The sequence below is a fragment of the Erpetoichthys calabaricus genome, chromosome 14, assembly GCF_900747795.2.
Source record: "Erpetoichthys calabaricus chromosome 14, fErpCal1.3, whole genome shotgun sequence".
In the NCBI taxonomy this organism is placed as follows: domain Eukaryota; kingdom Metazoa; phylum Chordata; class Cladistia; order Polypteriformes; family Polypteridae; genus Erpetoichthys; species Erpetoichthys calabaricus.
Window position 1 is genome coordinate 14,918,884 of NC_041407.2, and position 27,891 is coordinate 14,946,774.

Below are 27,891 nucleotides of genomic sequence, written 5' to 3' on the forward strand. Positions count from 1 at the left end.
TATATTAACCTCTTAAGACCTGGGTCAGGGTTCTACAAAACCTTGGTAGGCTTCTCAGCCACTCATCCTGTAGAACCTCCAACACTGCGGTGATTGATAGTGTCAGTAAAGAACAAGGCAGTTGCAGTGAGATGTTGCCCAAAATTTACAATGTATTTCAGTCCAAACTTGTTTGTAGAGAAACCAGCCATACGCCAAATGTTTGAATGAAGACAGACTGAACAATTCAAATCAGTCACACAGCAAGGTTTTTGTCAAGTGACTGACTGGCTTTTAGTTGCTATTATCTTCATCTTCTTAGGCCAAGCATGATATATGTGAACATTGGAACGCTTTTTTGCAGGTGGCTAGGCTGAAAAAGTTCTCAAAAACACATCCCTATGGATTTCTCTGATGTTTCTCTTCTCATTTTTGGATGTTGCTGCATATGTGTCAAAATTTTTTTTCGTTTATAAGGTGCCTTGGTGTCTGATAATAGAAGATGTAACAGTACAGTGGAACCTCTGTTCACGAACGTCTCGGTACACTCACAAATCGGTTTACGACCAAAAAGTTTGCCAAACTTTTGCCTCGGTTCACGACCACACACTCGGTATATGAACAAGCCAGTTTTCCTTTCGGTTTGTATATGTTCAGTCTCTCCCTGTGCATTTCCTGTGCAGCGAGCAAGAGTGAGAGAGCGCGACACACACACACACACACACACACACACACAGGCAGCAAGAGAGAGAGGGGGCTGGACGCATAAGGTAGGAAGGCAGTTAAAGAATGCACTGGGCTTGATTTTGTTTTCACTTCTGTTTACAGAGGTCAGTTCGTAGTGTGCATTGTTGCAATGTTACTATTCTTGGTGGTCTGTTAAATTACGGATTTTTTCATATGTTCATTTTTTTCCCTGTGCTTAAAACTCATTTTAAAAAAAAAAAAAAAAAAAAAGCGCTATAGCGTCAACTATTGCAGTGTTAGTTTTCTCTGTTGTTCAAGGTTTTCTCAGTGTTATTCAATGTTTTTACATTTAGTGTACTATTATGATGTGCATTCTATGGTTTAATTAACTATATTTGTGTTTAAAAATTAAAAACAAATAATATATTTACATACAGTTCGTATGGTCTGGAATGGATTAATTGTATTTACATACAATCCTATGGGGGAAATTGCTTCGGTTCACGACAAAATCGGTTTACGACCAGAGTTTTGGAACGAATTATGGATGTGAACCGAGGTTCTACTGTATTTGCATTAGCCTAGATGGGACAAACAATTTCTAGTCATTTTCTTACTTGTCGATGAAGCGGTTTTAAGCGGAATACAGTAACATTTTGACTATAAGGTCCCATGCACCTGTTTCATATCATCTTATAAGCATATACACACTGGTTGGTTTATCTGAAATTAAACTCCCCTGCCTTAGTCTTTGATTGTGTTTCAAGCACCACAATATGAATGTTCAAAGAGGGACCAAAGCCATCTCACCTTCACCCACTATTTATTGTGATGTTATTGGGTCGTGGTTGGCTGATATACTAAGAACAACCAAAATCCACTTGCAACTGCCCCTCCAAATGCATCCCACCACACCCATAACTGAAACCCCAGGATCAGTTGATTTAGTGTTTTGTGGCACTCCAAAAACAAAGTGGAACCAAAACCCACCCAAAACCATCGGTCAAATATTATTGCATTGCTGATGTCCGATCTTCAAAGGGGGGAGGGGCCATGCCCTTTGATTAAATAAATCAAATCTTAAAAAGAGTATCAGCACTTAGATATATCCACTTCAAGCACTGATTACCAGGCAGTGAGATTGTGATGCTAGTATTGCTAAAACAGGCCTGAAGATGAAGTGATAATGATATTAATGGTATTCAAGACTTTCTCTTTCTACTTTATGAAAATGCACATTGTTTCATAGTGAGATCTGCCAGTACTTCTTGTCCTACAGATACTTATTTTCTTTCCCTTCCCTCCTCATGCAGTCCCTGATGTTCCTTCTCTGTGTGGCTGCTGCTGGCCTGGGAGTCAACCTTCTGTTCTTGGTCATCTACCTCAGCTGTCTGTGTTGCTGTCGGAAGGAGGACAGTGAGGAGACTAAGCGTCCAAAGACTTGCTGTGTTACCTGGACAGCAGTTATCGCTGGCCTTATCTGTTGGTAAGTCTGGTCTTTACAAATTAACATTTCTTCAACAATTCATAGTTTTTTCCACTCTGCACAGGACTATGAGTATTAAAGAAATAGCATAAGGGTTTGCAACAGCTCACTGTTAACTTGTTCTGTATAAACACAAGTTCTGATTTTATTTTCTGTCTTCGCTCCAGATCATTGCCCTTTATAAAACATAAGAAGCCCCTTCTTCTTCTTAAAGCCTACTGCTCTCCAGGCAGTTTGTTCAGTGCTGCTCTGATGGAGGCTGCAGCTGCTTGTGACCTCCTCAGATAAATAGGGATTTGTACATAATCTGGGACAGAGAATCACTTTGATAAGATTTATGGCCTCTGCAGGCTTAAACACTGATTGACTCCAGTGACAGATATTTCCAGGAAGTGGGTTGTGGGGTGATATCCAAATAGCATTTTCTCACAAAGTATAGGCATTACCCCAATAATGTCTTCTGGTAGCCATCAGTTATTAAAAAAATAATAAAATAATAATAAGTTTATCAAAATTTTGTCTATTAGTCGATGGCAGTGCAGCCCTACCTCAAATGGACCCACTGGTCCTTCAAAAGAAAATGTTTCATTTTTAGTATTGACTTTTTACAACAGGTTTGTCCTTTATTCAACAAAAAACGTGTTCTCGTAATGTTGGTATTTTTAAAAATAGCTCAAAAGCTTGGGAAAACATGCTTGAAGTGCTTTTATTTTGCATGTAGTTTATGAATCTGCATTATGCTCATCTTCCATAATTCACTAGTGATACTGTGTCTGAAGTGTTGTATGCAGTTCCACTCCCATCTTTACAAACAAGACACAAGTGCTGTCCAGGAAAAAGTAACCGTGTGTGCCCTTTGGACTAAAGGGGCCTGTACTGCTCTGAGGGACTAAGAATTGAAACTCTTTAGTTGTTGGGACCTAATCCTGGTCTTAAAATTATCAAAGACTTTGAAAGAAATCTGCTGGATTAGCTTCAGGTAAATGACATAAATGAGGACACCTAATGAAGAATATGCAGGTGTGCATTTCAGACCGAAGCCAGGAAGCATACATTTGGAAAAAGTTGTGGGAGCCTGGGGGTGGGGGAACCTACCAAATATTGATGATAAGGTGAAAAAGTGGATAATTTTAAAGAAATTGTGTGGATGTGATAATAGGACAATGTAGCTATCGGGTAACCAGAGGAGCTTGGCCGACTGGTTGGTCCTCTCTCGAATATCACACTTCATGTTCTTGTTTACAACATTATTTCAAAACTGGTATGTAGTAAGACCATTAAAATGAGGAATATGTGATTTTAAGTGAAATCATTAATCCATGTTTGGCCTGCTAAACCTATTTAAAATATAACTGAAACTGGAATTTGAGTGGCCTACTCTGCATCTTTCCTACAGGGACTTTCACATTCTAGTAACACTTTATCATAATAATAAACTGTTTGTTTGAGGTTACATAAACCAATAGTACAATTTCATTTAAAAGCAAAAAAAAGATCTCGGTCCACGTTAGTGTTTTCACATAATTTTCAAGGATATCTACATCCACACTAAAACAACTGAAAACATGTTAGGATTTTTAGAAATTCATGTCTCTGAACAGCGTTTTTAAAAATCTTTTTTCAGAGATTAAAACTACTGGATGAGTGTGGATGAAAGGACAAAACTAAGACTAATATTTGAAAATGAAAATATTGTAGTGTAGATGTAACCTGAACCTGCTTGTCTAGGTTGGGCACAAGAAACTAGCATCTGTCCTGGAATGGTCAAGAAAAAAAGGTGCAACTGCTAAATCATTTGACCAGACAAAAAATCTCCTTTGGATTGTGGGAAATAACCTTTCCAAACATGTTTTCTTATACAGTGTTCTCAAATTTATCATTGTAAAGTATTGTTAAATGAATACTCCCACATTTACATGGGACTGAGTTTTTGAATTAAAGGAAAGACTTTTGACGAAAGACTTTTGACCGGTGAATGATGGGGACAGGCAGATCTTCAAATCAAAAACTGTTTCCTGTTTTTAATGTGTGCTGATTTTTCTGGAAGCACTTACAGTATTTAAAATATTTCAGCAAAAAATGCATGTGTTTTGCATGTTTTGAGCAAAGAACTCTGTCATGTGGATTATGCAACACAAGTAAAACAATTCCACCCAAGGACATTTTTCATATCATTTGCCTTTGTAGAGTATTGGTTGCCGTTGGCTTGTATTAGATCAAACTTTTTATTATCATTGTTCTCCATGAAAGCATGAGATTAGAATTTTTTCTTGATCATCACTACAAACACATGGGGTGAATCGCATTTTTTTTTATAATGTCATCTACATTTCTCCTTGGTATTTAATAAATTTATCTAGTCTAATTAAAAAAATAGAATTTTTGGGTGGAACATTCCTTTGTTATGCTGAAAATTTTTCTTTCCATTATTTACTGTAACTTATTTGTAGAAATGGAGCTCTGTTATAAATAAGACCATATTTCAGTAAATAAAGCACCTTTAAATCTGCCAACGATAAAGCAAGAACTACAACTTTTTATCCTTGTGGCCAAGTGCTGCATTAGATAAATCATATTAGACAGGATTTGATCACATTCACAAGGAACCTTATTACTTTCCACGCTCTCATGTTTTCTCCTTGTCGCTAATGAGAACTGACGGTTTTTTTGTTTTTTTTTTTTTCCTCTCCCCTCTCAGCTTAGCTCTTCTAATATAGAGCACATACCAAATCCTTAGGGAAACCCTAGCCTACCAGTTTTGACTCTTACCTAGAAAAGCACTGTCTTTTGCTTTAAGAACCTCATGCCATCAGCCTCATCATCTTTGTCTTAATTTTTCCATTACTATTTTGCACTCTTGATTATTTGCATCATCCATCTGTAGGACCACCACTCTTTTTAAAGTGAGTAATTAAATTGGAAGCTTTCTCGTTCACCTCATGACACATTAACTGAGTTAACATTTCCTTCTGAAACTTAGCCAAATGCCTTAGAAAGCAATTCCTTGTGGGAACGGAGTTTCAGGAATACCTTAACTCCTTCATAACTTCAAGAGCTTTAAAACCCCCAATACGTGCCCTCCCCACCATCACTTGGGGTTTTGTGGACAGTAGTGGAAATGTTGTTGCAAGTGCTTGGATTCTAAATTCTATTTTCTATAGAATGCCAGTTGATTGAACCAGTTATAAATATCTTGGAACTTTTTCTGCAAGCATATCCAGAGGCTTGTTCATAAAAGATGACAAAAATAATCAACCATTTGTAATTTTAATGTCTGTAGCTTACCCAAGCATTGTTGCTGACCATGTGCATCTCTGTATGACTGAAGTCTTCCCTTTTTCAAATAGAGTAGTTCTTCAAACAAAGTACGTCCATCGGGCTAATGTACCATGACGCAAAGCACACATCTCAGGCTGGTTCCATGAACATGATAACGTTGATTTCAGTTTACTCCAGGTCACAATCCAACAGAAGGCCTTTAGAATAAGAAGGGGTGGAATGTTTGCAGCATGGGTGTGTGCATGGAAAATCAAGTCAGCATGGACCAGATTCCTATGGAATGTTTCCTGAGCATTGTTGAACCCATGTCTCGAACAATTCAGTCTATTTTGGAGGGAAAATCCTCAAATAATCAAGACAGTTTTGAAGGCAAAAGGTGGTCCTAAGGTGGATCTAATAAATGGAATGTAGTCTGTGGAAAACGTTGACACAGGTTTTTTTTTTTGTTTTTTTTTATAAATAATTCCCATTAAATAGGACTTTGTAAGTGGTTAGTACTTCTCCCACCAGTTGACAACATTTTACCTGTGTTGCCCCCTCTGCTGTTTCCTCTGGTATCTATATTTATTAAATACGCCTGCCTTAGGAGTAAGAATGATGGATGCCTAGAGCCTGTAATCTTTCCTAATGTTAACAGAAGCCTATGGGAATTCCACTTAATGGATACTAAGTTGTTGACCAAAACTGAACAAAGCAGGAATGCTGAAAGCAAAAAAAACGTTTAGCTTCCTGGATGTTACTTGCTCTGAATTACTACTTCTAATGAGAAGGCTGTAAGTCTCACTTGCAAGTACAGTTCAGAGGAAAAAAAGTAGAGCAGGTGGGGTTGGGGCCTGGTCTGCTCTGGACTCCATCATTTTAATGATGTCTTGATTGTAAAATATGCTGTCATGAGGTGTACCCTTGTGCAGCCCTCACAGCAGTGGAATCTTAATTTTTTGACTGCACTTAAGCATTACGCTTTGGAAGGTGAACGATGAGAATGTTATAGTAATAAGTAACAGAGGTTCAAATGTACATATTATTGTAAAGCAAGGACAAATTCATAGATAGTACTATTCAACAAACTATCATGCCTGCATACTACCTCTTTCATGTGTAATGCATCTTTAACAAAAGGTCGTTATGAAGAGTTTGTTTCCCTTAGTTCCCCTTGCAATTTGGACAATCAGGCATTTGTAAACAATTTTAAACTACAATGTATTTCTTGAGTGTAAAAGCGGATATAGACCTTTTGAGTTGACAAAAGTGGACATGATGATTTTAAAAAAAAAAAAGAGGAAAAGTGTTACTGTAATCTTCAAAACAGGATGAATAATGGAGGTACAGTGTTACAAAATGAAACAGATGGGTGGGGGTATAGGGGCCTTGTGATGAACACTCCTGACTGATGCGGCTGGCGAGGTCTAGCCTGTGACCTTCTTATTAGCAGTAGTATGCTGACCTTTTGAATTAGAGCCTTAAAATCTAATTAGTGTGTAAATGCTAATCAGTCATGTAGTGTTCTGTAAATGAAAGGCATAGTTCCACATAAATGCTCTCCAGTGCACTTCCAACTTGTACAAACACTCTGCTACAGTCTTGGTTTTCCTAAAAAAAAAAAAATCATTAAGGATGCAATAAATATGAACATATAGAACATAAGAAATTTGACAAACTAGAGGAGACCGTTCTGTCCATCAGGCTCGTTTGTTTGGCTAATAGCTATGCTGCTCCCATGTCTCATCCAGACACTTCTTAAAGGTAAATGTCTCAAGTACATGTCTCAGTAATTTGTCCAGGTACCCACAACTCTGCATAAAGAAATTCTTCCTGGCTTCAGTTTTAAATGCTTCATTTGACATAGGCAAGGATTGTTAATTATTTTGTTCAACTTCATTCGGCCGTTAAAGGGTGCAGTATTAGGTTGCATAAAAAAGGTAAAATTTGGGACTGCATAAACTTCATGTTTACCCCGGTTTAGCTGTACTTTTGTGGTGTAGTTTTATCACAACTGAACTTTCGTTCAGGTGCTATAATGGCATAAAGCACGGTTGTAAAACCCCAATCCTGGAAGGCCACTCTGCCTGTTGGTTTTCGTTTTTTAGCTGCTTTCTTAGTTGGTAAACAATTGTGAATTTTGTCTTAATTTTAATTGAATTGCTTTTTAAGATTCACAGTCCTGCTTTTTCTTTTTTTTTTTTTTTTTTTGCCTTAACTAGCAGACAACACAGTAATTAATTGCAAAGCAAGCCAACAGTCGACTAGCCACCTTGAGGGTCTCAGACTTGGTTCCTGGAGAGCTGCAATTATTGTTTCAATCATTTTCTTAATTACAAGCCAATTCTTGCTGATAATGAAACCCGTTATTTAATTATATGGCTTGTTAGTGCTCTCGCTTTGCCACACCAGACATTTCCAAAGCTGCTGTTTTTCTTTTTTCTGAGATATAGAACTGAGAAGATAGCAGGTCATCTGTTGGCTTACTTTGCATCTCTTTATTGTTTGGCTGCTGTTTCCCTTTTAAAAAAAAAAAAAAAACAATGAAGGATTGAGTATTAAAATCGAGACAAACAAAGTCTTGCAGTAACTGGTTATTTACAAAAGTAGCTGAAATAAAAACCTGCCCCACTCTGGCCATTCAGGATCTGAGCCTGGCTCGCATAGCTTAAAGGACTTGCAGCAGATCTGTGACATTTATTTTGCATAGACTTTCTGTCTGAGCAGTTGCTGAAGGTGGGCAGCTCTTGCTTTAATGATCCATTGAAAATATGCCTCTTTCCTTCATTTATTGTTCAGGAGTCTGGTTTTCAGTTCAGAAGCCCATTTGATTGTGAACACATATCCAATGTGTACACTGCTCTGATTTTTTTTTTTTTTGCAAGTAGTTTACCAATAAATGCATGTGTTTTGCCCATTGTGAGCATAGGATTGGGTGACTTGACATGAGGATTATGCAAAATGAGTAAAAACCCAGTCACTTTTGATTACTTTTCCAGGGAGGTTAAGCCGTAGTCTTCATTTAAATAATCTTAGAGTTGGAGGCATTCTCACTTCAACTAAAATCGAGCAGGTTTGCTTTTGCCTTCAGTCAAAGTGGTGGACTCTGTGCATGAGAGCTGACAACCAATGAATGCTCCTTTGGAAGTGCAATTCATAGAATGCAGTGACAAGGAATAAGGAACACAGGTGTTTTGACCCTTTCAAAATGAATAGAAGCTCATCTCTCATGTTTTACATACCACGACAGAATGGAAGAAAGAAAATAAAGGCTGAGATCGTGTCTGAACTTGGAGTACCTGTTAACCCTTTGTTATAGCACTGGTTTCATCAGGCAGCACATTATTGGCGGTCACAAAAAGGGACCAGTAGTACTGGAAGGGAAGATTGGAATGCAGTTGTGACATGAGGCAGCGAATTTCATAAGTTCCCTCCCGCCCTCGTAATCTAAATTGACATGGTCTGGTGACGAGATCATCATTTAATGTCATCAAGTTTGCTATACCCAACAGCAAGAATGGCATGAAGTGTCATAGGCGTAACATGAGGTTTTTTCACAGCCTTTTTAATATTGTTCGCTGTTATGCAGCCTTGATCTTCATAGACATAAATTCTATCAAACTTTATTGCCGTTCAGCAAGAAAACGTGAGTTTAAAAATTTTTCTCAGCCATCACTATATACTGCATTTGGTAGGAAACAAAATTTTTTTTCTCTAATTAATAAAACATTTAGTCAGTGTGTTTACAAATGACCACTCTCTTGTTTTTCATGCAATGATTTTTCCTTTATTTTTCGCCATTTTTCTGGTGGTCTTCACGTTTACCAGTTTTTCATTGTATAATAATAATACATTTTATTTATATAGCGCCTTTGCCTTTCTCAAGGTGCTTGTACATACATATATACATTCATACAATCAGAAATCTCACGACAAGCTGTCAATTGCTCAGTTTGCTTATTGTGTACCCATGATTGCTCTGAAAGTGATTGTGTAACATTTTCCAGTTTTATGTTGTCATAACAAGAAAGTTAAATGAAAATACTTCTCAAGTCGTTTTGGAAGTGCTATTTCAACTGCAGAGCTATTTAATGTTGCTAAAAGGTATTGATCGTTCATCTAGACCCGATTTCAGATACACTTAACCAAGAAGGGGTCACTTGGGGGAGTCAAGGTAGCAATATGCTCCTGCATGTATAAGCCTTTCATGCTTCCGCACTTAGCCATATGAGTTGAGAGCCCTGCACACATGGGACCGCCTGGATTTGTGGAGGATGGGTTGTCTTTAACTATCTTAGTGCTGATGTGTCCTCCTCTCCATGCTCACCTTTGACCTGTTAAGTGGATAACAAATTGTCAATACCAAACCATTAGAAAATCCTGGTATTTCCAAAGTTCACATGCAATTTCCTTCATCTATTTATTCATTTTTCTTAACTAATTTAGTCCAATAATGGGGGTCACAGAAAGCAATCCTGGATGGACACCAATCCATCTCGGGACATGTTTAGTCACACATCCATGCACACTCATAATGGGTACATAAACCTCATGCAGACATCTTTAGGATGTGGGAGGTACCCAGAGTATTCTCAGAAAACCCACAAAGATGCAGATCAAATGTGCGAAGCCTTACAAATCCTGGGATTCCAGCAGTACTACTGCACTACCGTGTCTCCCATGTTATATTTCCAACCAGCAATTTTCCAAATTGTAGTAAAGAGTTGCCTTGCAGCATTGAGAACAATGCAGAAAAGAGTCCAATACACGACACAACTTTGCACATTTCCGTTGTGTTTCAAAAGCACATAAATTCGCAAAAAGATGTGAGAGCCTACAATACCAGACCAGGACCTTCACTGGCCTGCCTAAAGATAGGCATTGCCTCCGGCAACTGGTTGGCTTCTCCAGACTGCACAGGCCTAAAATTACTTCAAATGCCCACGGTATCCAGAAAGCGGAGTTTCTGGGGGAAGAGAGAGATGTGATGACAAACTCCCTAGACATCAAAAAAAGCACTTTAATAAATTCTTTAAAAACACTCAAGTATGAAAGAGCCAATATAGGTTTTGCCTAATTTGGTTGCCATATTGGGGTCCCACCCACATCACACAAGTGACAAAGGAAAAAAAGACATAAATGTATATAACCTGTAAAGCCAAATTAATAAAAATCACATGGTATAAATACAATAACAAAACCAAACTAAAAACAATTAACATGATGTGAAACACCCACTTAAATAATAAAGATGCCAACTTGAGCCAGAGTGACAAATTTGGATGCAGCTTACCTATATGCATACACAACATACTGTGGCAATTTACATAAAGGAGGGAAGTGAAGTTGCAGGAAGAAGACCCCCACACAGACACAAGGAAAGCTTTCCACCATGACCCAGCTGAGAATCCCTGGGGCTTTAAATGCTAACCACTGCACCACCATATCGCCTGTGCACCATTTCTGAAAAGTCGATTTCCTGAAACTGCACTTTGCCTTTCTTATTAATGAAACGGAAGAGCCCTGACTTGCTTTGTCTTTCAGATGTTGATGAGACTGCTTGGCTGAGTTCAGCAAAAACAAATCACATGTAGAAAAGTACTGTTTAGAATTAAGAAATCACACGCATTCTTAAAAGTTGTAATCCAAGTGTGTTTGCTCACAAATTCTTCATTTTACGGTCCTGTAGTGCAACAACATAACATCCAGGTGGCTTGGCTTACATCTTTGTCTACCGCCTTTGTCATGTAATTACAAAATTTATGAATAATTGTTTGGAATAAACTGTGCTAATAAGTGATGTCATGGCACACAACCTGAAGTTGTCTCTTGTTCCCAGCCCTTTCTTTCTGCATTCACCCCCTACTGATGACTGCCCTCAATGCCCTTCATTTTAAACAGTTAAACAGGAAAGCAGACCTTAAAACAACGAGGAGTTTCTACCCTTCAATACTCCAATCATGCCTGCTTAATGGAAAGAGATGAACAAAATCATTTGACAGACCTGCTTCTCATTGCGTGCATACTTACTTATGGGAGGCCACAGATAATAAAATAGATAAGCATACAGCCTTCTGGCTTATTTAAAAAAAACATCAATATGTTGACTAGCGTATACAATTGTCTGTTAGCAAAGAGGCACAATTGTGGAAATTTGAATACATGATCTATTTCAGTCTCACCCTTATAATGCTGCCCTGAAGCTGCTTATACTTTCTTAATTCTAAATTGAGACCAAACAAGGGCATCTTCTTGGAAGCAAACAATTTTGTTGATTATGTAGCAGAGAGGGTGGGTAAGGGACCTTGGAATCTGTTAGGCCTCATTTTTTTTCTTTTCTTCTCCCCCCACAGTGCTGCAGTTGGAATTGGCTTCTATGGAAATAGTGAAACCAACGATGGTGTATACCAAATGACATATTCTCTCTACAATGCCAACCACACACTACAAGGAGCGGATACACTGGTCAGTGGCACCTCTTTATTCTTGACTGATATGTTGTATATCTAGCCACCTGTTGTCTTTGCCACTGTTTGCAGTTAAAACCCACAGAATCCAGAGCTCATTCTGGCATTAAATAGCATTGTCTGAGATCTCATTCTACAGCGTCATGGCTTGTCTATGTATGATTTATCAGAGGAATGTACCAACAGGGGGACTTCCATGAATTTCACTTGGTTATTTGGTGTAAATGCCTCCTTCCTTAAAATGAAAATGCTGGTCTTTTAATGGCTGATGCCATTTGGTTGTGAACTGATGAGGTTTGGTTACATTTATCAGAAGGTTTCTTCTGACTCTTTTCAGAACCACCATATCTTCATTGATGTATTCAAAAATTCAGTGCATTTGTGAACAATAATTAAATGTAGCATACAGCATGCATATATATATATATATAATACATAGTACTGTGCAAAAGTTTTAGGCAGGTGTGAAAAAATGCTGTAAACAAAGAATGCTTTCAAAAATGGAAGTGTTAATCATTTATTTTCATCAATCAACAAAATGCAGTGAATGAACAAAAGAGAAATCTAAATCAAATCAATATTTGGTGTGACCACCCTTTGCCTTCAAAACAGCATCAATTCTTCTAGGTACACTTGCACACAGTTTTTGAAGGAACTCGGCTGGTAGGTTGTTCCACACATCTTGGAGAACTAACCACAGATCTTCTGTGGATGTAGGCTTCCTCACATCCTTCTGTCTCTTCATGTAATCCCAGACACACTCGATGATGTTGAGATCAGGGCTCTGTGGGGGCCATACCATCACTTCCAGGACTTCTTGTTCTTCTTTACACTGAAGATAGTTCTTTGGCTGTATGTTTGGGGTCGTTGTGCTGTTCAAGCTCTTTTGAAGAAGCACATCTTGAAACCCCAGTCTGCTTTGAAATCTTTGTCTGGGAGAGACCTTGCTGATACAGTATAACTACCTTGTGTCTTGTTGCTGTGTTCAATCTTGCCATGACATGAAACTGTCTTCCACAACCTCACCTTGGTAGATGAGTTTGGCTGTTCCTCACCCAGTTTTCAGCTTCCTACACAGCTGTTTCTGTTTCAGTTAATGACTGTGTTTCAACCTACGTGTGACATTGATGATCATTAGCACCTGTTTGGTAGAATTGGTTGATCAGACACCTGACTAGAATCCTACAAAATCCCTGACTTTGTGCAAGTGTACCTATAAGAATTGATGCCAGTTTGAAGGCAAAAGGTAGTAACACCAAATATTGATTTGATTTAGATTTTTCTTTTGTTCGCTCACTTTGCATTTTGTAAATTGATAACAATAAACAATCATTATTTATATTTCTGAAAGCATTTTGTTTACAGCATTTTTTTCAGACCTGCCTAAAACTTTTGCACAGTACTGTATATATATATATATATATATATATATATTAGTGTGTGTGTGTGTGTGTGTGTGTATGTATATATATATATATATATATATATATATATATATATATATATATATATATATATATATATATATATATGCATGCATATGCTGCTTCACCACCTGAGGCCACAGGTACGCCTTCACCCTCTGCAGTTCGCATACCAGGAGAACGTGGGAGCAGAGGATGCCATCATCTATATGCTACACCGATCCCTCTCCCACTTGGACAGAGGCAGTGGTGTTGTAAGAATTATGTTTCTAGACTTCTCTAGCGCCTTCAACACCATCCAACCTCTGCTCCTTTGGGACACTGGCAGAAATGGGAGTAGATTCGTACCTAGTGGCATGGATTGTGGACTATCTTAGACGGACCTCAGTATGTGCGTCTCGGGAACTGCAGGTCTGACATTGTGGTCAGCAACACAGGAGCACCGCAGGGGACTGTACTTTCTCCGGTCCTGTTCAGCCTATATATATACAACTATATATACGGAGTCCTGCCACGTGCAAAAGTTCGCTGATGACACTGCTATCATGGGCTGCATCAGGAGTGGGCAGGAGGAGGAGTATAGGAACCTCATCAAGGACTTTGTTAAATGGTGTGATTCAAACCACCTACACCTGAACACCAGCAAAACCAAGGAGCTGGTGGTGGATTTTAGGAGGCAGAGGCCCCTCATGGACCCCGTGATCATCAGAGGTGACTGTGTGCAGAGGGTACAGACCTATAAATACCTGAGAGTGCAGCTGGATGATAAACTGGACTGGACTGCCAATACTGATTCTCTGTGCAAGAGAGGACAGAGCCGACTTCCTTAGAAGACTGGCATCCTTCAACATCTGCAATAAGATGCTGCAGATGTTCTATCAGATGGTTGTGGCGAGCGCCCTCTTCTACACGGTGGTGTGCTGGGGAGGCAGCATTAAGAAGGACGCCTCATGCCAGGATAAACTGGTGAGGAAGGCAAGCTCTATTGTAGGCACAGAGCTGGACAGTTTGACATCTGTGGCAGAGCGACGGGCACTGAGCAGACTCCTGTCAATCGTGGAGAATGCACTGCATTCACTAAACCGTGTCATCTCCAGACAGAGGAGCAGCTTCAGTGACAGACTGAGGAGATCGTTCCTCCCCCAAACTATGCGACTCTTCAATTCCACCCGGGGGGGTAAACGTTAACATTATTCAAAGTTATTGTCTGTTTTTACCTGCATTTTTATTACTCTTTAATATTGTTTTTTGTATCAGTATGCTGCTGCTGGAGTATGTGAATTTCCCCTTGGGATTAATAAAGTATCTATCTACTTTCAGTATGTTAACAAGTCTTCTACACCCATTTATCTTTCCATTTGTTTTGTTGATATCTTACTGAGTAGCATAGGGGTACAGTGTTTGCTGCTGCTGCCACACCGACCTAGTTTCCTGGCTTTGAATCTTACACTCCGTTGTCTGTGTGAAGTTTGCACATTCTCCCTGTGTCGCCATGTAATTTTTCTCCTGGTAGTTTGGTCTTCCTCTTGCATTCCAGACAGTGTGCATGAAGTTGATTGTTGGCTTTTAATTGTCCCTGAATGAGTGTGGGTTTGTGTGTGAGTGGACCATGTGAAGGATGGTCAACCCATCCGGAGTTGTTTCTCAAATCTGCTTTATTCAAGATCATAATCGGGCTAAAATCTTACATGTTACAACATGTTACAACAGCTTTGGGCACAAAGATGAAGCCAGCCCATGGTTGGCAAAGTAGTCCTTGGCAAAGCATTTGGGAATGCTAAAGATGTATTACTAGGCTAAAACAGAGGCCATCAAATAAAAGGTTACATTTACAAAGGTAATCTGACACCACTCCTGCTGAAACATATTTAAGAAAACCCATTCTTTGTTTCATTTTACCCAGTGTCCGCTAAACAATTTGATATCACTGGGTTTAATCAGCCCAACATCTTCCTTTCTTATTTATATTTAAAAAAAAAAAAAAAAAAAAAGTGTAAAATCTTCTAAGCTTGTATGTAAAAATGCTAACCAGGGATTCTTAATCTGTCAACAAAGGTTTTGGGTGTATGTTATGGATTTTCATCTGTTGATCACAAAAAATAATGTTAATTTTCCTATCACATTATAATTATACTGTATATTGGCTACAACTGGAAGATCTGTCTTGATCTAAAAGTAGTGACGCTGCTACTAGGAATGCAGCTTTTGTTTAATCTGTGAATGGGGACAGCTGTGCTAAAGAATCTCATGGCATTAAAAGGAAGTGGCCTTTCCATAAGCAGGGCAGAAACATGTGCCACATCAACCACTTGTCAACCCAACAAAGATATTTTTTGTCTCCACTTCATATCAAACTTGAACTAATGAAACATTTTGTGTAACTGATAAATAAGGAAAGAGGCAGATATTTCCACAAATACATGATGCTAAGATTAAGGAAAGCATTTTTGTTGCTCCACAAATTGGACACATCCTCATTGATTTATCAGCTCAATGATCTGCTCGTGTTGCCAGAGGAAGTCATGTGGAAGACATTCAAGTATGTGCGTTGTTTTTTTGTTTTTTTTTTTGCTCTCTGCTACATCCAGTGGTCAGTGCAACATGTCGCTAAAGATTTTTCTACATTTGCACTTGGATTTCTTCCCTGCTAATTTTGGTACAGTATGTGACAGAACATATTGAAAGGTTTTACCAGGACAGTGATGTGCCATGATACAGATATGGATTCTGTCAACATTGATTTGAGAAGCAATAGATGTGGAGTGCAAATGAAAATCGTCAGCAGAGCATTTATAGCTCCACAGATCCAGTGCAGTGTTTTAGCAGCACTAAGTGACTGACTAAACATGCTTAACTCAATAAAAGTTAACTTCTTGTTTCTCCAAGTTCCCATGTGACTCAGTCAATCTGAAGTTATATGTGTGTTCAGCTTGAAACTGACTTATTTTAATCACCAAACATTTTTAAGGAAATAAAACTGTAGAATGAATTTGTTGTCCCTGTAATGATGTCAAAGGCTACATTTTATGCTGATTGTTGTAAGTGAACGACGGTGTAGGAGGAACAACGGAAATCCTGGCCCAGGAGCAACAAGAAAACACTGTTAGCTACTCCATGGTGAGAGATATGGCCAGCTAAATAAAGAATCCTTGTACGCTTGAGAGAGGTGTTTTTTTTGTTTTTGTTTTTTTTTTGTTTTGTTTTTTTTTTAAACTGGTACTTTCATTGTAAGCATTATGTTACAAGGTTTATATTGAAATACAAAAAAGGCTGTGCTGGTTTGCTTATCACTTCATAAATATAATTGGTACATTCACAAGTTTTAACTAAAAATCAGCCTTCCTTTGGAGTTGTAATATATGTAGGATGCAGGGCAGTGTCCATTAAAACCCTTCTAAGGCCTGACTGAGTTACATCAGACTGACACCCTCTCTCAGGAGTTCGATGATTTTCCTGCAATTTGGTTGGCTGCCTGAAAAAAAAAAAATGTGCCCATCATAGGCTTGATACCCAGGCTTCTATTATTCATTTCTGAAGTTGCTCCTACTCTTTGTTTCAATGAGCTTTTGTCAAATGAGATTCTAGATGACAGTGACAGATGTTATGAGCTCATGGGTAAATGGGACTTGCTTCTCATGGGGACTATTCAGGGTTACAGTGGGCAAAATATTCATTATCCTACCATCACTTTCAATTTATTTTGAGTCGCTGTTCCATCTGGGCTACAGGCTTTCTCCTGTCTTTAGGAAATAGTTGAAGGGGGAGAGAGAAATTTGGGATGTAAATCACCTTCCTCACTGTCACAGAGCGTTAAATATGGCTCTGTGTTTAATGGAATCAGAAACATTTAATCTTTTTTAATACTGATAGAAAGTTAATCCCAGTGACACAGATGTGCTTGACCCTATTAAGGAATGAAGGTACAGAGCTCTGTGCTTCATGACTTTCAGTTGCTCCATGTTGTATATAAACACAGACCCCGCTTTGTGTTGGGATTCTTCTGCAGTGCTTTCTTCTTCGTCCTCATTGTCATCTTCTTCACTTGACTGTAAAAATTAACTGAGGTTTTTATTTTTAAATTTAATTTTTGTTATTAATGAATTAATTTTATTGAGCACTGAATGTGTTGTTTATCATATTATCTGTTTGGATGTGTCCCAGATACATTCGTGGGTTTTTTTACACAGTTCTTTAGGGGCTGTTGTCTGGCTTTCACTCTCATTATGATTGCATCTTCTGTTCAATGATAAATTGTAGTTATTTGCACTGCATATCATTTAAAACCAATTCACTCAACAGCTCCTAATCTTGCATTATTTTCTTAATATATGGTATATATAATGTAGTATTTATTTATTTTGATTAGTGTAATTGAAGTAAAAGCCAAGTCATGCTTGGACAGTTTGCTAGTTGGGAACAAATATCATGAGCCATAGCAAATAATGAAATGCCAGTCATGTCAGTGACAAAATGACTCTTAGCTGACCAAAGAGGCTTTTTGAGATGAATTATGTATAATTGTGAATTATTGATTTAGTCAAGTATCAATAGTATAGTTGAGCTCTGGCATGGGGTTTTATAGTGGAATTTTAAATGTACCTTTTATATAATGGTTTTATAGTGCCCCACATGTACAGCTTTAACTGCATGTGGACCTCGGCTTGAAACGGAGACTTACATAAGTAGACCAAATGATTGTCTTCAGACCTGAACTGCACTAGTGCCAATCGTGAAAGCAGGTGCCCGTTCACCATGCTGCTGCTTGTTGAAAGTGGGTCCACCCACACCCGCCACCCCCCAAAGCCAGTAACACTTATTGCTTATGGGATTATAGCAGTCACCCACCCCAGGTGCTGTTATGGAGTATGTTGTTAAGGAAGTTTCTCTGTTCATTAGCTGCAGACTGGCAGGACTGAGTCACTCTGAATGTCCGACTGCCAGTCATAGGAGCACACTGTGACTGTGTTCAACTTGCTAAGAGTATGTAAATAAAGTCTGTGATGTAAAATTTCTGGGGAAATTGTGAAATGTGACAGGGCCTTAAGATTCAAACCCAGGCCTTGGGTACTTTGTGGCACTGGCACAAATCACTGTGACACCTCAGAGAAATTGTTGACTTTTTTTCTTTAGATAAGTACTTTTTAATGAGAATAGTAATCAATATAGTTGGTTTAATGGATTTGTTTAATGGAAATTATAAGTACCTTTAAAAGCATAGGAATATCTGTTACATATGAAATATAAAAACTGTGGTGCCCTTTGTTTTTTATAACTCTAACCGTGTGGTCCAAGATGTAAAAAGTTATAGCTGTTCTAACTAACTGTGCACTAATTTGTTACCTGGACATTCTTTTAGTCCTACCCAAGGTCCAGTGCTTTTTGTTACAGAATAAAACTCACAAAGCTCACACCTAGTTAATAAGAATCCCATTTCTTTCTTTCAAATGAGTAATTTGTATTGACCCCTAATACTGTATTTATATTAATTGTCCTTGATACACAAAGATGAGTCCGGTCTTGGCACTATTATGATATCATGCTTGTGTAAGCATATTTTGATGTACCCCATATTAGGTAACTAAAATTTGATGTTATAATCTAGTGCAGTGATTTTACATTAATTTGTTAAAATTAGGCTTTTCTTCCATGTCTGCCATTTTGCTCACTGTCTAATTAGTTTAACCTGTCACCAAGTGTTTACATTTTTTTTTTTGCAACATTCATAACTTTCTCAAATCTGCCTTTTCAGTTTCTCCAACCCCATCCCAAATTACAGTTGCAAAGCACAGATACTGGAAGCTCCATGTAGTTTGGGCTGATTCCTTTCATTTTGAAACTTTCGCAAAGAATAACTTGCTCACAAAATGTCTAATGGGTTGAGAAGGGAACCATTCGGCTGGTTCAAAAACTGAGATGTGTCTATTTTCCTTCTTGACCCAGTGATCAGCATAACTGCTGGTCAGAAGTGACACTTTATGGAAATGCTGACAGGCTGAGACCATCTACATTTTACGGGTTAGAGAGTCAAGTTGGTTGGGTCTTTGGGGTTTCCTCAGAAAACCCAAATGGACACGGGAAGAATTTACAGAACACATAAATCAGCAATAAAGTTACAGCTGTGTACCTTTCATTTATGTGACAAAAGGTAACGATGTTCATGGGCACTTTCTCACTGCAGGAAATTTTTGTTTTTTAGAAACTAATTAGTTCTTGTACAATGTAGGCCACTTCTGGTCCCTGCCCACTTTCATGTGTTGTGTTCCCACCGCACTACAGGAGCTGTAATCTTTATGCAAAACGATGTGGTGTGAACTATGATGTGATAGGGAGTTCACAGGAGACGAACCCCTACCTTACTGCTTACTGACCTAGTGTTGCAGATTATTGCTTTGAAGGCCCGTATGACATGACGCACCAGGGGGACAGCTCTAAAGAGTGGTAAAATGTGGCGCTCCATCTTCACTGATAACTCTCCAAAATCTAAACTGTTAACATATTTATACGATGGCTCCAGTGCATGTGTTCAACCAATGTACACAACTCATTGCCCAAGCCCCACTAAATGATAGTTCCTGGTTGAAAGAAAAGTACATTTCCTGGAGTAGGAGCTTTAAAAAAAAAAAAAAGTACCAGGAACTACAAATGGCCTAAGTTCATACAGTGGGAATGCTTCCAGAGTTTCTAAAGTCACTGGTTCCTGTGGTGTTAGAGCGCTTTATGTGTATATCTGGGCATCACTCGAGGATGGCTCAACCAATATACAGTGATCCCTCCTCAATCGCGGGGGTTGTGTTCCAGAACCCCCCGCGAAAGGTGAAAATCCGTAAAGTAAAAACCATATGTTCATATGATTATTTTTATATATTTTAAGCCCTTATAAACTCTCCCACACTCTTATAAACATTTCCCGCACAGTTATACAGCATAAACCCTTTGTATTCTTAGATATTAGGTAAGATTTGTTGAAATTATGTAAACACCGTTTATGTACGGTAAAAACTAAATATTAAAGATAACGAGCATCTATGATCTCACGTATGTTACAGTCGTTACGATAGACAGGCCACCAGCAATAAATACATACAACGCAAGAAAAACTGTATACACTACAGTAAAATGTGTGTATAGTGACACTAAACGTACATACATGTACTAAGTACTGTACGTAGAAAATTATGGTTACTCACCAACAATGACATGACGACTTTTCCGATAACGATGAGTTTAATTTTACTGCACAACAAAGGAGAGCGTTACAGCTCTTCTAAAGGAGCTTCTTCAGGTGACTGTGTAGCACCGCCGTTGTTGTTCTGCCGGCAGTCTTAAATCCAGATCCCTAAAGCAGATTCCGTTTGGACTACCGCCTTGTTACGTCCACTTACAACTCATTTTGCGCCCTGGTGAAAGGACACTGCGGCCATAGAACTTATATTCTTTTCCTCCTTTTTAAATAAAAAGAATCGTGGACTCATTGATGCTGTAATGGCACCCTACAGTGGTGTAGCTGTTCCCTTCCTTCAACATATCCAAAACTTTTACCTTTTCGGCAATCATTAGCATCTTACGTTGGCACTTGGGCACGGCACCTGAAGCAGTAGCAGGAGCAGATCGATTTGGAGCCATAACGAAGGGCTTGACTATGCACAAAGATAAATACAAAAGACCACAAAAGTTAACTCTTTACACAGTGAAACACGTTGACGCTGAAGGAGCGAGACGAGACTTCCTGGCTAACGCAGTGGAATCGAATTCAGCGCTCCGTTGCTGAATCAATCAGCACACAGGAACTTAATTGCGTGCTCTGATTGGGTAGCTTCTCAGCCATCCGCAAATAGCGTCACTTGTGTGAAATCAACTGGGCAAACCAACTGAGGAAGCATGTACCAGAAGTAAAAAGACCCATTGTCCTCAGAAACCCGTGGAGCAGCGAAAAATCTGTGTTTATATATTTAGATATGCTTACATATAAAATCCGCGATAGAGTGAAGCCGCGAAAGTCAAAGCATGATATAGCGAGGGATTACTGTACATGAAATTTGGTATGTACAGTGGTGTGAAAAACTATTTGCCCCCTTCCTGATTTCTTATTCTTTTGCATGTTTGTCACACAAAATGTTTCTGATCATCAAACACATTTAACCATTAGTCAAATATAACACAAGTAAACACAAAATGCAGTTTGTAAATGGTGGTTTTTATTATTTAGGGAGAAAAAAAAATCCAAACCTACATGGCCCTGTGTGAAAAAGTAATTGCCCCCTGAACCTAATAACTGGTTGGGCCACCCTTAGCAGCAATAACTGCAATCAAGCGTTTGCGATAACTTGCAATGAGTCTTTTACAGCGCTCTGGAGGAATTTTGGCCCACTCATCTTTGCAAAATTGTTGTAATTCAGCTTTATTTGAGGGTTTTCTAGCATGAACCGCCTTTTTAAGGTCATGCCATAGCATCTCAATTGGATTCAGGTCAGGACTTTGACTAGGCCACTCCAAAGTCTTCATTTTGTTTTTCTTCAGCCATTCAGAGGTGGATTTGCTGGTGTGTTTTGGGTCATTGTCCTGTTGCAGCACCCAAGATCGCTTCAGCTTGAGTTGACGAACAGATGGCCGGACATTCTCCTTCAGGATTTTTTGGTAGACAGTAGAATTCATGGTTCCATCTATCACAGCAAGCCTTCCAGGTCCTGAAGCAGCAAAACAACCCCAGACCATCACACTACCACCACCAAATTTTACTGTTGGTATGATGTTCTTTTTCTGAAATGCTGTGTTCCTTTTACGCCAGATGTAACGGGACATTTGCCTTCCAAAAAGTTCAACTTTTGACTCCTCAGTCCACAAGGTATTTTCCCAAAAGTCTTGGCAATCATTGAGATGTTTCTTAGCAAAATTGAGACGAGCCCTAATGTTCTTTTTGCTTAACAGTGGTTTGCGTCTTGGAAATCTGCCATGCAGGCCGTTTTTGCCCAGTCTCTTTCTTATGGTGGAGTCGTGAACACTGACCTTAATTGAGGCAAGTGAGGTCTGCAGTTCTTTAGACGTTGTCCTGGGGTCTTTTGTGACCTCTCGGATGAGTCGTCTCTGCGCTCTTGGGGTAATTTTGGTCGGCCGGCCACTCCTGGGAAGGTTCACCACTGTTCCATGTTTTTGCCATTTGTGGATAATGGCTCTCACTGTGGTTCGCTGGAGTCCCAAAGCTTTAGAAATGGCTTTATAACCTTTACCAGACTGATAGATCTCAATTACTTCTGTTCTCATTTGTTCCTGAATTTCTTTGGATCTTGGCATGATGTCTAGCTTTTGAGGTGCTTTTGGTCTACTTCTCTGTGTCAGGCAGCTCCTATTTAAGTGATTTCTTGATTGAAACAGGTGTGGCAGTAATCAGGCCTGGGGGTGGCTACGGAAATTGAACTCAGGTGTGATACACCACAGTTAGGTTATTTTTTAACAAGGGGGCAATTACTTTTTCACACAGGGCCATGTAGGTTTGGATTTTTTTTTCTCCCTAAATAATAAAAACCACCATTTACAAACTGCATTTTGTGTTTACTTGTGTTATATTTGACTAATGGTTAAATGTGTTTGATGATCAGAAACATTTTGTGTGACAAACATGCAAAAGAATAAGAAATCAGGAAGGGGGCAAATAGTTTTTCACACCATGTATATGCGTCTTGGTCCTGGTCAGAGTATAGGTTTCTCTCTTTTGTCTGCTGTGGTTTAGCTCAGAAGGTGACTCCTTTGAAAAGTCGTCCTATATGACACAGTATTTTGTTACATTTTAAGTCCCAGATGAAGGATGCATACACATAGGATGTCATGAAATTTTAAGTATAAAATTAAAGGTTTACCTATTTAAGCAGCACGTGCATCACCACGATTATGAACGAGTACAGTTAAACATTTTCTTTGAGGTATGTCCGATTTAGCCATAGACATTCTAAAATATGTACGTTTTGCTACTTCTGTTTTTTATATCTAGTTATACAGTAAATGAGAAAACTGCGACTAGTTCTCCTTTTCACTTCTTACTGCTTACTTGCTTGTAATAAACAAGTTTAATACCCAAACATTTTACAGGCTGGTATCTGTTGTAGTAAATATTTGACATCTGTTGCTCTCCCTGCCTCTTCTGCAGAGGCATGCAGCTGTGATGACCAGGCTCACATGTGCACAGCTTCACTTCCATACATGGTCACCTTAAGTCAAACAAATCTGCTTACAGATGCATATGAAATTTTTGTAAAAATTTTTTGCCAAATTTCTTATAAGTGAATTGTAGTTTCCTATTTATTTATTTGTCAACTTGGACAATGTGTGTGTCTGGGCACCCAGCCAACAACTTCTTCAGTGGTACAAGTTCCCTTGGGGGGGATGGGGAATTCTTCTGTGGAGAGCACTCTTACAGATGGAAGTGAGGAGAAAACAATAGCATTTTAAAACAATTGAGAAACATGAGTGCAAGAAAGTGGGTTTCCTCTAGACATCCCATAGGCATGTAAATAACAAGACATAATCTGGTATGACTACCATTCTTAAATTACATTTGAGACGGGCTGTGGTCGGGGCTCCTTATGACACATCAATAGAGTGAATTGTATCGAGGTAACCGGATATCATCTGAGGCTCTGCTTTATTTGCTTATTTTTGTGGGGATAGCCGGTTAAAGACTTAATCTGAAGTTGTGATTTGTTTGGGAGCCCTTAGTCTACACTCTGGTGATGTTTTGGCATGTAGTTGACATCCTGACTCTCAAATACACCAAAAGAACAGAGTTTGTCACTTATTTTGAAAAAGTACCAAATTCACAGGCCATTGTAATCTAATATTCTGACGTTTTTGTGTCCAATAAAGTGACATTTTAGATGTAAAGTATGTACAGTAAGCTGCGTACTGTATACGTCCACTTGTTTGCTGTATATTTATAGTTTGATTTAGTGCTTACCGGTCTCTGTAGCCAAAGTATACACTGTAGAATCTATTAGCTGCATGTCTTTGTTTGAAGGGGGCAAAAAAGAAGGAAAGAAAATGTAGTTCTTCTAGTAGGATGTAAGTGTTGTCATGCTGGCAAAAACAGCAAATTTCTTCCAGTTGCCTTGGCTCGTTCTTTCAGAGAGCAATACAAGGGTTGAATCCGGCAGAGGATAGCATTGTTTATTTGTGAATTACTCAAATAGAAGTCTTCATGCTGGGTTTATTCCTGTTTATTATGCATCCTTTACTTACCTTCAAAGGATCCTCTGAAGTAATTTTAGGCAGCTAAGTAAATAGACTCTAAACAACAAGGTTGCCATTGTAATTCCCACCTTCAGCTCTCTGTGTGACTCCCTGACCAAGCTAATTAACCTGGATGTGTGCCAACTGTAAGAAATAGATGTAAACTATGCCATTACATATTTACATCAGATATTTCTTACTAGGTGTGCTTCCATTTATAACACATGGCATTTTGCAAAAATTACAAATGTGGTATAAAAATACATCAAGTAGTTCAAAACGTAAACAGAAAACAATGTGCAATAATATATACACTTTCAATATATGCAATATTGTCTCAAACATTATGGAGGGCACAGTACATGACACATATTTTTCTTTAATTTACCCCTCTGCTCCACAGTTTGAAATTACAAATCAAACAATTCAGACGTTGTGATTAAAGTGTGCATTGTAGAGTTTAAGGGGATTTGCATGCATTTCTGTCCCAGCCTGTGGAAATAGCAACACTTTTTTTCTACATGAACCGCCCCCAAACCCCCATTTCGGGGCACCATATTGTTTAGGACACAGCAATGGCAGATCTATTAAAGCCATCATATTTGACCTTTTCATTCCCTTGCATACAATGACTGCTTGAAGTCTGCAATTCGTAGACATCACCAGGTGCTGAGGATTTTCTCTGGTGTGCTCTGCCAAGCCTCTCATGCAGCCATCTTTAGTTCCGGCTTATTTTGCGGACTTGTCCCCTCCAGTTTTCTCTTTGGCATACAGAAAGCCTGCTCAGTTGGATTTAAATCGAGTGACTGACTGTCTTGGCCATTCAAGAAATTTCCCTTTTTTAGCTTTGAAAAACTCCTGTGTTGCCTTAGCAGTATGTTTGGATCATTATCTTCTTGTCGGATGAAACAGCGTCCGGTTAGCTTGGAGGCATTTACTGGAACTTGAGCAGATAAGATTTTACCATCCACCTCAGAATTCATTTTGTATCGTCCGCTGTTCCATCATCATTGGAGATGGGTCTGCCAGTACTTATGGCTTGGGCATGTATGGCAGCTACAACATCCCCACCACCATGTTTAACAGATGAGGTGACCTGCTTTGAATGTTAGGCAGTTCCTTTTGGTCTCCACACCTTGCTCTTGCCAGGTTAATCTTTGTCTGGTCTGTCCACAAGATATTTTTTTCCCAGAATTCTGTAGGCTGTTAAGTTCTTTTTGTAATCTGGCCATCCAGCTTTCGTGGCTACCTAGTGGTTTGCATCTTGCAGTGTGGCCTCAGTGTTTCTGTGGATCGTTGTCTGACATATCCTCCTCTGCCTCTGGGAGATAGGGATTTGGGGCTTTTTTTAAGCATAGTGAGGATTCTTCCTTCATTGGCAGTGGAGCTCATCCTACCACAATGTGATGGCTGAGCTCATCTATGTGTTCTTTCTTCTTAATGATATTCCAGACAGTTGATTTTAGGTCGTCCTAAGGTTTTAGTGATGTCTCAAATAGTTTTTGAGCCTCATAATGGCTTGTTTGACTTACATTGGCGCAGCTCTTGTCCTCCTGCTGTATGCAGATCCCCTTAAACGAAAGTCTGCAATGTGCACTTTAATCACATCTGAGTTGTTTGATTTGCAATTTTAAACTGTAGAGCAGAGGGGTAAATGAAGGAAAATGTGTTTTTGTCCAAAACATTATGGAAAGCACTGTGGCTAGGTAGATAGAAATTTACTGGGTTGAGTGTATGTGTATATGTGTGTATATGTATATTATTACACACACACGGACACAGTGGACTCAAAGTATTCCAAGCACTCCACTTTTTTTTTTTTTAACGTTTTGTTGTGTTGAAGTTCTATGCTAACAGAGCTGACAGAGATGGGATTAGATTCATACCTAGTGGCATGGATCGTGGACTATCTTAGACAGACCTCAGTACGTACGTCTTGGGAACTGCACGTCTGACATTGTGGTCAGCAACACAGGAGCGCCACAGGGGACTGTGCTTTCTCCGGTCCTGTTCAGCCTATATACATCGGACTTCCAATACAACTCTGAGTCCTGCCAAGTGCAAAAGTTCGCTGATGACACTGCTATCGTGGGCTGCATCAGGAATGGGCTGGAGGAGGAGTATAGGGACCTAATCAATGACTTTGTTAAATGGTGCGACTCAAACCACCTACACCTGAACACCAGCAAAACCAAGAAGCTGGTGGTGGATTTTAGGAGGCCCAGACCCCTCATAGACCCAGTGATCATCAAAGGTGACTGTGTGCAGATGGTGCAGACCTATAAATACCTGGGAGTGCAGCTGGATGATAAATTAGACTGGACTGCCAATACTGATGCTCTGTGCAAGAAAGGACAGAGCCGGTTATACTACCTTAGAAGGCTGGCGTCCTTCAACATCTGCAATAAGATGCTGCAGATGTTCTGTCAGACAGTTGTGGAGAGCGCCCTCTTCTACGCAGTGGTGTGCTGGGGAGGCAGCATTAAGAGGAAAGACGCCTCACGCCTGGACAAACTGGTGAGGAAGGCAGGCTCTATTGTTGGCATGGAGCTGGACAGTTTAACATCTGTGGCAGAGCGAAGGGCGCTGAGCAGGCTCCTATCAATTATGGAGAATCCACTGCATCCACTTAATAGTATCATCTCCAGACAGAAGAGCAGCTTCAGCGACAGACTGCTGTCACTGTCCTGCTCCACTGACAGACTGAGGAGATCGTTCCTCCCCCAAACTATGCGACTCTTTAATTCTACCCGGGGGGGGGGGGGGGGGGGGGGGGGGTAAACGTTAACATTTAACATTATACAAAGTTATTGTCTGTTTTTCACCTGCATTATTATCATTCTTTAATTTAATATTATTTATTGTATTAGTATGCTGCTGCTGAAGAATGTGAATTTCCCATTGGGATTAATAAAGTTATCTATCTATCTATCTATATTCATTTAAATTCACCCCCCGCCCTACCCCCCCCCCCCCCCCCCCCCCCATCAAGCATCGCTCAGTAACCCAGAATGATAAAGATACAACAGGATTTTTGCGATTTTTTTTCAAAAAATCGAAATGCACCATTGCCATAAGTATTCAGACCCTATGGCATGACACTTGAAGTCTGGCTCAGGTGCTTTCCATTCTGTTGATCGTTGCTGAGATGTTTAGAGTCCACCTGTGCTTAATTCAATTAACTGGACTGGATTAGATTACGAAAGGCATGTGTCTGTCTATAGAGGGACCCCACAATTGAGTGAAAACCAAGCCATGAGGTTGAAGGACCTTTCTGCAGAGCTTAGAGACCGGATTGTGCTGAAGCACAGATCTGTCTGGGGAAGGCTTTAGAAACATTCCTACAGCATTGAATTTTCCCAGGAGAACACTG

The 27,891-nt window shown here is 39.3% G+C and overlaps 2 protein-coding genes across 6 annotated transcripts in view; one reads left to right on the top strand and one right to left on the bottom strand.

Moving 5' to 3' along the window:
- Positions 1-27,891, bottom strand: part of aatkb (apoptosis-associated tyrosine kinase b) — a 770,376-nt gene that overhangs the window by 165,077 nt on the left and 577,408 nt on the right. The gene's annotated exons all lie outside the window — the stretch shown is intronic.
- The window catches only part of ttyh2 (tweety family member 2), an 81,812-nt gene that overhangs the window by 30,691 nt on the left and 23,230 nt on the right, over positions 1-27,891 (top strand). Inside the window, exons 2-3 of the mRNA XM_028820064.2 lie at positions 1,980-2,152; positions 11,764-11,875. Of these exons, the coding sequence (XP_028675897.1) occupies positions 1,980-2,152; positions 11,764-11,875 (285 nt within the window). The remainder of the gene's footprint in view (positions 1-1,979; positions 2,153-11,763; positions 11,876-27,891) is intronic.